General features: G+C 37.5%; 1 protein-coding gene across 2 annotated transcripts in view; it reads left to right on the forward strand.

Moving 5' to 3' along the window:
• CDC14A (cell division cycle 14A) overlaps window positions 1–14389 on the forward strand; it is a 135026-nt gene that overhangs the window by 106011 nt on the left and 14626 nt on the right. For both annotated transcript variants that reach the window (XM_019747037.2, XM_074318476.1), the window contains exons 11-14: window positions 5102–5261; window positions 9877–9992; window positions 11996–12043; window positions 14071–14193. In XM_019747037.2, coding sequence (XP_019602596.2) covers window positions 5102–5261; window positions 9877–9992; window positions 11996–12043; window positions 14071–14193 — 447 coding nt within the window. The remainder of the gene's footprint in view (window positions 1–5101; window positions 5262–9876; window positions 9993–11995; window positions 12044–14070; window positions 14194–14389) is intronic.

Genomic DNA, 14389 nt, shown 5'->3' on the forward strand with positions numbered 1-14389 from the left:
TACAATACAGAACTTAAAATTTGAAATATTATAAACAAAAGAATTTAAAGTAATAGTAGACAATATTGTGGTTTATTTATTAAAATAACAAGTACGTTGCATAGGTCTGAGTTTGTACGTACTATTTATTTGACAGTCACATTTTTGCAGTAACACTTATTAAAACCTTCGGAGTTGCTTTTCAGTATTTACTGTTTCATCATTTGATCCACTTGAAGGTCAGTTGGCATTGAATCTATCATCTAAGCAAAAATAAAATCCTAATGTGAGTTCAGGTATTAAGAATAAGGTGTACAGAAGAATTTTTTGCAATGGTGGCATCAGAAATTTATCTTGAAATGCATGCCAATTACTGAAGATAGAAGATTGAATGTTTTTGTTTTGTTTCCCATGTGAAAAGGGTTAGAGGTGAAAAAATGTAAGCACTAAACCTTGTATTTTGGCATGATACCAGTGATCTGTGGGGTTCAGATTGAGGGTTTCTATACCTATGCTACAATTAGCTGAATCTTTTCTGGGAGTTTCCTAAATCGAGCTACATTTTCCTGTATGTTTCAGAATCTGGAGCCTTCCCCTCTTCTCCCATAAATTCTTTCTAAACATCTTCCTATTAAATCTTCCATCTGTATAAAGTATGAGTAGTACTCCTTGAATACCTGTCTCTTTCTACCTCCTGAATCTTGGGTACTACTTTCTGGCCTGTCTTCCTTTGATCTCAAGCTAGCCCAGGAACTACCTCTGTTTCCGTAAGAGCCCTGAGGTGTGGGACAGGAGGCATGCAGTGCAGACTGGTCCTCAGCTCACAGGAGAGCAGGCCTTGGCCAAGCTAGAAAATCGGTTGGGTTTCTACACGAAATGACCACATGGTGGCTTTGGATGGACACTGTGATCAGGGTTGGGTCATAGTGGAAAAATATGTGTCTAGGATGAAAGAAGTGATGAATATGGAGAGTTAGGATGATGTGGAGATAACATTAGCTTGGACTCAAGGAAGTGAAGGAGACGAGGTCAGCTGCAAGCAGCGGAAGCTGCACAGTAACTACCATGTGTTCTGAATTCAAAAACACCTATAATAATGCAACTGACTTGGCTTTCTTTAGGGGACTTCTAAAAGCAGATTTCAAAAGACCCATGAGGGCTCAACATCAGAATTAACTATGACTTGGCTCATAATGAAGCCAAATTAGTTCTTTTCTTATGTCCCAGGCCTCGCTAGCCCAAACTTGACTAACACAAGGCCATGACTTGGCCAAAAACAATGGCCCCAACACCGGCTACCTTTCTCAACAAGGCTCTGCTCAAATCAAGACAAATCTCTCCTTGTCACTTCAAAGCACTCATTCTGTTGGCAGAGGGTCAGTCATGTCACACTGTCTTAAAGACTGCACTCCATTACTGAAGGATTTACTTTGAGCTGGTACGTTAGCGTCACAGGATTTGATTTTTAAATGCTAAATACTTAAAAATACATGTTTTACTTCTGTTTGAGATGAGGCTTTTAAGGAGTAATAGACACCACAATGAAAGCTAGCGTGGTTTCCATTGTCAGTAAAAAAAGGTATTTGTGTGAAGTGCTGCTTTTTCTTCAGAAGCACTAGGATACTGCATCACTTAGCAACACACAAATCAGCTTTGACACCTATTCATCTTTAATATTCAGGTTCAAATCAAGTCTTTCCAGTGATGGGACAGATTGAGCCTTTTAAACTGAGGAAGTGAGAAGTGTCACTTGGCAATTTCCATTTTTAGTTTGGCAGCACCATCAGAGTTTGCATTTTATAACATTTTAGAATTGGATTTTTTTTTTTTTTTCAATTTAGCCTCTTAGACCCTCCAGCTTCTCTGCCTGTTTCCACTTCATGTTTTTTTAAAATTATTCCTAAAGACTCTTAGAGGGTCTTCCCTTCAATTTCGAGATCAAATCTAAACTCCTCAGCTTAGGGTGCGGACCCATCATGAGCGGGTTCCCGCTTTCTTCTCCTCTCACATCCCCTCTGCTTCAGCCAAAGCAAACAACCTACTTTCTCAAACATGCTGTGTTCTTTGATAGCACTTTTTCTTTAAGCCCACATTGTTTTCTTTGCTTTGGGAATACTCTTTGCTGGCTAAGCCCTGCTCATCTTTGAGATACTTCTGGATTCTCAGAGAATTTCTCTCTGATTCCTTCAGGGTCCCTTTCTAGGGTCCTAAGCAAATCTTCGTCATAGAGCTTTAATATTGTATTTCAGTTGTTTATTTTTCTCGTACTAAACTGGGAACTTCTTGAGGGATGGGAATTTTGTCTTATCTGTGTATCCCTATCCTTTCCATGTGTTTCACTTATCTGCGTTTTTCACCACCTGTGACAGAGCTGAGTTTTCTTGCCCCGTGAAATCGTAGTTCTTTATTACTGGGAGTTTTTACTGGAGGCCTAAGGCGTTCGTTCATGAATTTAACAGTTATTTTTCTGTGTCAAGGATTGTGCTATTTACTACTATTAGAAGGATATATAAGGTTGGTGCAAAACTACTTGTGGTTTTGCAATTATTTTTAACCGAATTTACTTTTGCACCAACCTGATAGGATTCAAATATCACATAAAGGCTTATGCTAGGTGTAACATTAAGTGGAAAAAGTCCAGAGGAATAAAAAAATTAAAGCAAGATTTTTGAAGATGCAAAGTATCAGGGAGGCTATTTCATGATTTTTATGAAGATTTCCTTAAAGGAAGAAAATGTAAGAAGAGTTTGTTTTGAATATATATTTTACAGCTGGTATAGAAAAGTTAAATGTGACTCTGCTTATGTTAACCTCACCAATTTACATATCCTAAGCTCGGAAATACTACTCTCATTGGTTTGCTTCCAAAAAGAAAACAGAAAAAAAAAGAAATCTGCCACTATAGAAAGCAGATACTGCCACACTCCCTAGTGAATTGGTGTGTATCAATTTCTGGAATTTTAATTTTACTCGTGTATTTAAAAATCCACCAGGTTTTTGTTTTTAAATTTAATCTGTTTAGAAACATGCTGGAAGTTTCTTAAAATAATTTAAACTAGTTTCAATGTTAGAACAATGTTAGAAATGGTAAGTTATGGACAACATGTTTTATATCTAAAGCCTCTATACTGGCTGTCTCAGAAATCGAACCCGAAGGTATTTCTTTTGCCCTTTTGCTTTATTTGGAAACTATTGAAAAATGAGGAAAAGTTAAAAGAAAAAAATATCTCTTATTCAAAAGTAGGGTAGGATATTTTTTTAAAAAGCCCCTCGCCCCCCAACCATCTAATTCCACCCCATCTGTTAACATTTCAGCACTCATTCTACTGACTTCTAAAGGTGCTTTATAAATACTGTTGTTAAAACTATGTAATGATGTGCTGTCTTCTATGATAGCAACTTTAAAGTTTCATTTTCATACTTAGTCTAGCTTTGTTCTGCTTTGATATTTATGTATGTATGTATGTATATATGTATGTATTTATCATTTATCTTTTACAAAAGCAAACGAGGCACATTTTAAAAAAAAGTCAAACAGTGTAGACGTTATGCAGTAGAAAGTGAATGTTTCCATTGTCACCATTCTCCCAAGTAACTAGTTAATATTTTGGTATACATTCTTCTGGATAACTGTGAACATTTTGTTAACATTGTAACATTTTTTTTTCCTTTTTTTAAAAAAAATGAGATTATACTTTCCACACTGTCATTTACATTTTTCATTCACGAATGCTCAATTTCATGGGTACTCTTCCTAGTCACCACATATAAATTCATCCCAGGCTTTTTAGTGGCTACATAATATTTCTAGAATGGATCTACTGTAATTTAATAAGCTGGTTGTCCATTATTTTGCTATTACAAATAATGCCACAACAAATATTTTTGTGTTGTGTACACAAGTGCATAGTCTATCGGTTGATACCTCGACGTGGATTTGCTTGATGGGAAGGATCGCACATATAAAATTTTGCTATAATATAAAGGTAAACCTTTTCTTCAAGACTTTCAACAATATTTAACCATAAACAATAAAGTTATGATTTGAAAACAAACTATTTAAAAGGAGAGATGGATTTCTTCCCCTGGGACCAATGAGACATTACAGTTAAGAGAGGGTTTTTCTTTTTTTTCCCTTCATGTGTTAGCCTGAATTTTATGTGATGTCTGGAACCTTTGAGAGAAAGTATTACTCGATCTTTCTCTTGCTTTAAAAAAGAAACCTATGTTCTCATTGGCACCATCTCTTTGATAATGCTGTTATTTCATTGGATGTTGCTATTCCTTATAATGAACTGTAATGTTTTTAGTTAAATTCTATTCTGTGCAGTATGGTGTAGAATGGAATGAAAACTATTCTATGGGGTAATTTATCTTAAAAGAAATGTATGAAGGTGACTCCAATAAAAACAGAAACCCTAAATTGTCATTTTTCTTATATATTCCAAGTTCTTTTCTTAATAACCTTGAAAACAGTTGTAACTGTGCCTTATCAAATAAAACTTATAGATGAACTTCAAACACATTCCTCCCCGCCCCCCCCCCCCCCCCCCCGCCCAAAGGATAATCTAATTGAGGCTAGAAACCTTGCTTTTAGATTGTAAGAGTAGGTTTCTAAAGTTATGTGTTCAGGACCTTTCATGGAGCCACACACAATTAGGTGTTTAATTAATATTTTTGTGAGGTAATATCTCCATCTAACTCAAGTTCCTTCACCTACATCTTTGAGTCCAGTTCACTCCAACTATTTTCACTGACAAATCAAATTGCTATTTGAGAAAAATCTTACAGATTTCAAATTCATGAAATCTATAAAAGAAAAATGGGCTCACAATCTTTATTGCTGTGGAATTTATTCTAAGCATCTGAGAACTTTAATAGTCAACCTATATATGGCTGTATAGACATATATTGGAAGATGGTTATTTGTGTTTTATATAGAACTTTAACATAATTTATTTTGGCTTTAGAAAGTGACTATATTTTTATTCTAAGACTTCATAATCTCTCTATTCTGATTTGTAAAGGTTTATCTACTAATCTTTTTGTCCATAAAATATCATACTTCTGAGATGGTAGTAACTTATTTTAAAGATTATTTTGTTTTCTCTCCTTTTTACAGAAAACAAGCCTCATTATGGGTCCAAGGAGATATTTTCCGATCCAAACTGAAAAATAGACCATCCAGTGAAGGAAGTATTAATAAAATTCTTTCTAGCTTGGATGATATGTCTATTGGTGGAAACTTATCAAAAATACAAAACGTGGAGAGATTTGGAGAGGTAAGTTTTCCCCAGGAAGATTTTCATGTCTCCTTGAGACTCATATTCTATATTTCTTTGTTTCCTACTTGAATGCATATAACATAGCCACATCTCTTTTCTGAGATGCTGAGAATACCAAAAGTTCAGGTGTGGACTCATCCACGTATAAAGCAAGAATCAGAGCAAAGAAAGCAATTATCCTTAAAAAAAAGAAAACTGTAATTTAAGGAGCACAGTTATAAAGGAGACTACTCTGGTTTGGAGAATATTTACAGAAAGGAAATCAAGAAGCAAACTTTTTATTTGAAAATGGAACTAGATATCAAGAAGAAAAAATTTAATGTGACAATTGAAGAAATAGTACATATTAATAAGTGGTACACTGAAAGCCTCAAATTCATAGTGATTTCTAAATTAAGTCTGGAGTTGAAAAACAATTAGGGGCAACTTTTGTTATTGAGGCTCTATTGTAAGCAAACCACTTTTATACAGTTGACATACGTTGTCTGATTTAATCTCTATAACTACCTGGTGATTCAGGCAATATTATCTCTGTTTTATAGTAAAGAAATTGAATAGCACCAAAGTTCTAACCTCAGGGTTAGAAACATGATTTAATCTATGTGTATCTGATTCCAAATCCGTGTTTTTTCTATTACATCCTGCTACTTCTGATAAAAACTGAAGTGACTTACTAAGAATTAGGGTCAGGAAATTAGGGTTGAGAATTAGAGTTGCTTCATTTTAGACATAGAAGCAACCTTGAAATCATTTGTTCTGGTTGCCCACTTGTACAAATCAGAAACTGGGGTCCCACAAGATTTGTGACTTGCCGAAGCACAGAGTTGTTTAGTAGTGGGACCACCTTGAGAACTGGGAATCTAACTCCTAGTTTAGCTCTTTCTACCAGAGTATCCCTGAGGTGAATCTAAGCACCTGGTTTATATTTATATTTTTATGTCCCTAAAAGAGCCAAAAAAAAAAAAAAAAAGAAAGAAAGAAAAAGGAAAAAGCTGTTAAAAATATTTAAGCAGCAAGTATAGATTTATATTCTACTAGGCAGTGGCCCATTAGACCAGGACAAGCGCCTTGAAGAAAATCCTGTGGCTCAGGCTTAGCCCTTAAGGAACCCAAAATAGAAGGAATGAATCATAGCTCTCTTGGGTCAACAATTGGCATCTCAACCAGGTTTCTTTCACCAAGAAAGATAACCAGAGTGCTTGAAGATAGGAAGGGATGAGTTTTCTTCAAGGACAAAGGATGGGGACTGCTGAAAACACCAATTTTTCAACCCTGTGGTATGTTCTCCAGGACATTCACTGATGAAGTGCCTAAGTTTACTTGTTTGAGTCATGTGGCCTGACAAAATGTAAACCTTAGCCAAGGTCATGTTGACGTTCAGGGTCTTTGTTGACTTTTTCTTGTCTCTGTGTTGTAGTCTGGCCTACTCAAAACAAACAAAAAGGATTTGAACTGGCATTTTAATGTCTAATAGAGCTAAGTAAGAAAATTTTTCCTGCCCTGGTCAGCATTTCTTTCCCAGATTGAGTTCAAGTAAATAGGGCTTTAGGTTGTAACTTCTGAAAAGACACACGTAAAATTTTATCCATCTCTCTGAGAAACATACATATCTTGTAGGAACATGCTTTCTATATCACAATCTGTATTAAATTAACATCTGGTAGTTAGAACATTTCATTCTCATACCTTTTTAGATCCCAATTTGATTGAAATTTGAAATAAGTCAGTTTGAAATATGAGCATATATTCAAATGTTGGGCTGTTTTCACCTCCTCCCAATTACCCACACCACCCAAATTAATTTCTTTAATTCTAGCCATTCAGAAGTGCTATCATTTTTATGTTTTTTAAAGATTTTATTGGGGAAGGGGGACAGGACTTTATTGGGGAACAGTGTGTACTTCCAGGACTTTATCCAAGTCAAGTTGTTGTCCTTTCGTTGTGGAGGGCACAGTTCAGCTCCAGGTCCAGTTGCCATTGTTAGTTGTAGGGGGCACAGCCCACCGTCCCTTGCGGGAGTTGGACCGGCAACCTTGTGGTTGAGAGCCCACTGGCCCATGTGGGAATCAAACCAGCAGCCTTCGGCGTTAGGAGCACAGAGCTCCAACCGCCTGAGCCACCGGGCCGGCCCCAGTGCTATTATTTTTGAAATTAGAGAGCAGAAGTGAAAGAACTCAGAAATACTACAGAATGATGGTGTGGTTAAGATTTTAGACAATGACACGTATATGGCTTTTGGGCCACTTTATAATTAGGTAATGCTTTGTGCAAGTAACTCTTCTAACCCCTTCTCTTGCCATGCTTATCTGGTTCTGGCTCCAGAACATTACATGAATATGGGGAGTTAGTTTACTCAAAGGTGAAAGTAATAGGGTTAGTGATATCTTGATCATTCTTGTGAATTCCCAAGTGGGAAAATAAGTTGAGAATGCTGCAGGATTTTAATGTGTTTCAAGTTTCTTACCAGTGTTTAAAATAGAAGCCCATGGAAATTCTGGATTTATTTAGTTTGTATATAAAGAAATGCAAAAAGGCAGTAGTTTTTAGAAGTTGCATTTTTTTTGTTTTTAAGTCAAATCAGATTCTAAGCACAGATGCTAAATTATTTTTTGATTTCTCAGCCTACGGGAATTTTTTGTGATTGGTTATTAGGAAGCTCTGTGATTATTGATTTGGAGAGTTTAAATATATAGTTTTTTAATGCTTAGGAGGTGGGTGAAAGAAAATAACCGAAAGTGTCAACCAAAGTATTCAGGCCATAGTAATGGACTAGGCTGTGCTTTAATGAATTTTCTTTGCCCACTTAGAGTTAGGAGGAATCTTTTAAAAATAGAGGCTTTTCCTTTACTGAGACTGGTCTTTAGTGCTTGGCTACGTGCTGTGAAACATGCTGCTAACGTTCAGCCGAGCTCACATAAATCGACATCACATAAATAAGGATGTAGTATTTTAATTACATCACGGAGATACTGTGATTTATAAAATCCTTTGCTCTTTTATATCTCGCGAGCAGAGTGCATCTTAGAACAAAATCTGTGAGATAAAATTAAATCTCCAAGGCCCTGTTTTTAAGCACCTTTTCCCTACCTTTAGGACCATAAGGGCATTCCAGCTCCCATCTAAAGGCCGCCGGGATCCCCCCGAGGCTGTTAGACAGGCCGTGACAGTGCACAGTCACCATTTGGGGTGATCACTCTGGCTGTGGTGTGGACGGTGTGCTGGGTCTGTGAGCAACAGTGGGCAGAAGGCCAGGGAGCCGGTGATGGGCAGTGGTCCAGGTGATAAGGGTCTGAACTGGTAGCAGTGAGGAGGGACAGAGGCAGATTTGGAGGGTTCTGATACATCCTAACTTTTTATTGATCAGAAGCAACTTATTATGAAGATGACATCTTTGCCTTTTTCCAACTTTTACATCTCGTAGATTCAACATCTAAGAGCCGAAAATAATTTTAGAGATGAGCCACCCTTCCTAGCCAAATCATTTAAATCTGCTAAAAATTCCATTTTCATTTTTTTCTTCCAGTTCTTTAACTTCTATTTTTACTCATTTCTATTTCAAACTCTCCTTTTATATCTTTTTTTTTTCTATTATAACTCTATATTCCCTAGTGTGCTCTATTTTATCTAATAGATCTTTTCTTAATGGCATATACCATGGCCTCCCCAATAGCTTACTCTGTCACCATTTTAATAATGTGTAGGTCAGTAATTACTTTATCCAACTGAAACCTATCGACAAAATTAAATTTATTTTAATTTAGTTTTCATCTTGTCTGTATGTAGAGGGCAACTGGTGGAATCAAATCAATTTTCATACTTCGTGCTGTTATTTGTTCTTTATAAGCCCATTGTCTGTAAATAAGCCTGTCTTTAACAATGGCACTTTATGTGTTTTAGTTTGCTTTCATTTTCCTGCTTTTATGTAGGGCTGGGAACCCAAAGAAAGAGTGCTGATGTTCAGACTTTCTGAGAGACTTTCTAGACAGGCAACGTATGACTCTGACTTTCATGTTCCATGATCCTGTGACTGCTGAGCAGGCGTTCCTTGCCAGCGGGACCCTCCCTGTAATCAGCCTCCTTCGCTTGTGTCTAAGCTGGATTCTGAAGCATGATTTTGTCTGCATGAAAACCTCTTTGGTTGTGGTTCATTGCAATAATTCTACCACATCCATACTCATGCTACTTTGATTTGGAATTTGACCAGAATAGTTAATTAGTGAATAGACAAGTATTCTTTCTTTTTAATTATTTTATTTTATTTTTCAATTACAGTTGACATACAATATTATATTAGTTTCAGGTGTACAGCACAGTGATTAGACATTTATATAATTTACTAAGTGATCACTCCGATAAGTCTAGTACCCACCTGACACATACATAGTTATTACGATATTATTGCCTATATTCCCTATGCTGGCCTTTGCATCCCTGTTAGTCAAGCATCCTTTAGTATATATGTGGACAATGCTGAATTCATAGTGTATTAAAGTGATTAAGATAAAATCTATATAAAATATATACAGAGATAATCTATCATCTACTAAAAAATCTATATAAAGCCAAATTATTCATAATGACCTTTCTATGGAACATGCATTTCTTTTTCCAGAATAATTTAGAAGAGGATGAAGATGTGGAAATGAAAAATAGCATAACCCAGGGAGACAAACTACGTGCCTTAAAAAGTCAGAGACAGCCACGCTCCTCACCATCCTGTGCATTTAGGTAGATACATTTTAAACCTTAAAACTTATGTGCTTCCATTTATGGATAGAATATTTAATCCTCTCTTTTGAATATCATTGTGTAAGTACCAGTTTACCTCTCATTTTTTGACTTATTATTATTTAGTGTTTATCATTTTATCATTGTAAGGAGTAGCTAAGCTTTAAAAGCTTATTGAATGCAACTGCTGTATCTGAATTTTGGGAATTCCACCTTATGTGGCTAAGTAGTTAGTTGTCTCTGGGATTCTGTTCCAAACTCGTTTTGGAATTCCACTCTTCTCCTGTGAGTGGGTTTCCTGTCTTGTGGCAAATCGTCACAGGTGTGCAGATTGTTTAAATCTAGAGTGTGCAGGTAAGTACCGTATGCCAAGCTTTGCTGTATCTATCTCCTTAGCCTTTCCTTCTATTTTTGAGAATTGAATAAGCGATTCCTACCTGTGCCTGTAAAGTTATAAACCATCTTGATTTGGTCTGAAATTACTCATCAGAATCAGTTCATGGGACTTGACTTCTGACCACAACATTGGACACCTGCTGATTCCGTGTTTCCCTGAAAATAAGACCTAGCCGGACAATCAACTCTAATGCGTCTTTTGGAGCAAAAATTAATAGAAGACCTGGTATTATATTATGTCATGTCATGTCATATCACGTTATATTATATTAAAGACCTGGTCTTATATTATAGTTAAATTAAGACTGGGTCTTATATTAATTTTTGCTCCAAAAGACGCATTAGAGCTGATTGTCCGGCTAGGTCTTATTTTCGGGGAAACACAGTAGTTCAGATTAGGTTTAAAAAGGCTTCAGGACCAATGTAGGTGCAAAAATCCGTAAATATCATCTAATCTTTGTTGTAATGTAATGTATGGCGTGGCAAGTCCAAAAAGGAATATAATAGAAAATGAGTACTTTTCTTTGACTTTTAAGTGAGGGGTATGCATAACAGGAAGAATATCTTGCCAGAATGATAAATGTCAGATTCACAGGGAATTTAGTTTTCACGTGTTATCTGGGAGGATTATAACTCAAGTCAGATTGGGTCTGCTTACACCATTACCTATGCTTTGAATACTGTTTTCCTGACCTGAGAAATAAAGGTTCAGTAGAGCTCAAAGTTGCAGTAATCATTTTCTGTAGTAAGATGAGAAGATGGGAAAAAGCAAGTCTGGTGTTTAGTAATAACCACCAAATACCACTGCAAAATTGAGGAGACCTACCATTTACTGAGCAGCTGCTGTGGGCCAGGAGCCACGTTCCCACTGCTCTGTTTGGTTATGCGGATTAACAGTTAATGCAAAAAGTATGCGTCATTAAATCACTCCCCAGTAGAATGGAATTAGAATGGAGCTGATATTCAAAGCCAGTACTATCCAAAGTCTGTGCAGTTTTCATTACATATATGGCCTAAATCCGTGGAAATTTCCTGAAGATTACTAATCTCTTTTATTCACCATTTTTCCCCTTGAAACTCTAAATGGCTTTATATTGATTAAAATTCATTTCAAACGTTTATATTTGATTCTTAAGAAATCATAAAGCGGAAGAAGGGATCTGTTGGAATATAACTTGGCAAATAAATGGAAAAGAAGTGAGAAAATTTCCACTACACAAATTTTAGAAGGCTCATTCCAATATGGTTTTTCTGTTTTTTCTTTTCTCAGAAATTTTCTCATTATTTTGGAATTTATCTTTTTTATTAACAGCATCATGGTACCATCATCAGACATTTTTTTACTCTAAGTAGATGAAATACCACCTCTGATTAAAAACAATTTGCTGTAGATGAAATTCAAGATGAAACAAAGTGACTAAAAGAGATTTCCTGCTGGTTCTAGGATTTATTTCATAAAGTGAATGAATACTAATATCCATTTGCAAGGTTCTCCTTTTTCCGATTTAATATTTTTACTGGTGCAGTCGCATACGATGTGCCTTTTAGTCTTTGCTAAAATGTGTGAACCTGGTGATGCCTGAGCATTTTGTCTTTGATTTTTGTAGGTTGGATGATGTCAAAGGGCCCCCGAGAGCAGTGTCCCAGCCTTTCAGGTACTGTTGCTGAGGTTCAGTTTCTAGGAGCTTGTAAATAAATGCTGCCTTTTAGATTTCCCAACCCTTACACTGATGCAAATAAACTGCACACCGCCTTTTCACTTTTGAAATTCTTTCCTTTCTATACCACGTTGTTACAATATGCTTTACTTTCAGTGCTCACCATGAAAAGGATTTTTGTTTTTCTGAGGTGCCCACTGGGCTGTGTGGCTGAGATAGTGATGTCAGCGAGCTCTGTGCTGCCAGCATGTCATGGAGTCTCTGATAAATTATACTTGCTCTGTAACATCCCTTTCAATCTAATGACAGATTTTTGCCTTGAAGTTTTAACATTTGTTATTCCTCCTTCCTCTTATTTTTGCATGTGCTTGTTCCCCTCCTTTATTTTCTACTTTCATTTTTCTTCCCTACCTGCCACTTAAGGAGGAAACATTCGTGTTTTTCTCTGGAAAAATGTTCCCTGAACACTCCCTAGTGGTATCAGGCCACTAGTCTTGTCCCAGACAAATCTACCAGGATCTACCTGGTAGAGGGCAGTAGAAATGTTTGACCCAAACCATTGATAAGATACGGCGGGGAAAAGCTGATTCATTCCTCACCTCTGTTCTTCAGCCCCCGGCTTTAGGGTTGTTTAGTGGGGACAGTTCTGAGAGGGCTCAGACTTCTCCAGAAGTGTGAGCTACTCCCTCGTACAACTTTTCCCATTCTTGTTTTAGAGGCAAACTATGTTGTGGCTGCTGTTTGGAGAGAGGATGGTGAAGGAAAGAATCTACAAGTAAATAAGCTTTTCTATAGCAGATAGGAAAATGAGGTTCAGCTACATTAAACGATTTGTCCGGGATAAGACAAAGTCGGTATTAAAACCGTGACTGGGTCTGGGCTGTCCAAATTTGAGCCAATTTTCCCCTTTTTGTTCATTCAGCAAACGTTTATTGAAAACCTGCTCTGAGTCTGGCACAATGCTAGCCATTGGGAATTGAAATGAGAGACAATTCTTGCTCCCAGTGGAGTTATGTCAAGGAAAATAGAAAAATATCAGACAATGAAATATGACATAAAAGCTATGATTTACTATGAAAACATATGATGAAACAAGGTGCTTACTCTGCCTGGGAATTCAGTGAAGGCTTGCTATAAGAGCTAACAGATATAAGGCCATTAAAGGATAAGCAATCGGAGTGAGTCAGATGGAGGCAGGCGAGAAGGGAGAGCAGAGGGGAGGAGAGCAGATGCCTTGGCAGGAAAAAGCGTGTACAAACTGGACAAAGGTGTGGATGCAGTCGAGGCAAGGAACTCGGGCATTTCATGTTGCTGGAGTAAAAGTGTCTAGAGGAAAAGTGTGGATAGTTGGGCCTCTTCAAAGAGGCAAATGCCAGGTGTTGGAGAATTTTATAAGCCAAACCAAGGAGTTTAGGCTGTCTGGCCACTGAGGAAAAGACGAAATGGTTTAAACAGTAAAGTGACATGATTAAATATTTTAGATTTTGCTGGAGACTATTCAGAATTTGAATTTGAAGGAATAAGATGAAAAGATGCTACTACAAGTAGTCAAGGATAAGAAATAAGGCTAGGTTAGTTGCAGGGTGGAAGGGAGAGGATAGATGAAAAACCTAAAGTAATAGAATCTAGGGCTATATGAGGGATGGATGCTGGCAGCCAGGAAGGGAAAGGAAGGGCGGTCGGATCGCGGTTCAGAGCAGGACTTTGGATCCTGGATTTGAGTCTCAGCTCTTCCTCTTACTCGCTGAGCGACTTTGGACCAGGAGCTTTTCTGCTGTGCCCCCGTTGCCTCACTTGCAAACGGGGACTGAGATCCCAGCTACCTCACTGGATGAGCCGAGTAACAGCTGTAAGGTTCTCAGAAGAGGGCCTGGCACAGAGCGAGTGCTGGTCAGTGCTGGCTCCTGCAGCAGACACTGTTATTAGGACCTGCCCGGATCTCTGCAGTGTTTAGTAGCTCATCATGTGGATTGTCAAGTTCCCACAGCTTTCGTCTCACTCTCTGTTCATTTTTCTCCACAAAGATTGAGTTCTACCCCACAAGGATCTGCGTCTACTTTGAAGACCTCAAAAGTGGCTTCGTCCCCTTCAGCGACGGCCAAGAGGATAAACAGAGGCTCTTTGTCCTCGGGCGCCAGTATAAGAAGGTAATTTTCCCCTCCCTCTTCCGAGGTACTGGCGGGAGATTAAGGAAGCCAGCAGCAGACAATGAGTTTGACTGAAGTTTGTCAGAGGAGGAAACCAGGGTGTGAGGAGAGAAACCGCAAAAGGCTCTATTTCTTCTGGGGCTTCTGTTCCTGCCTCTAATTATGGGGGACAAAGCCATGGAGGGAACGCTGTATA

Source organism: Rhinolophus sinicus, linkage group LG14 (assembly GCF_036562045.2).
Source record: "Rhinolophus sinicus isolate RSC01 linkage group LG14, ASM3656204v1, whole genome shotgun sequence".
Taxonomy (NCBI): Eukaryota; Metazoa; Chordata; class Mammalia; order Chiroptera; family Rhinolophidae; genus Rhinolophus; species Rhinolophus sinicus.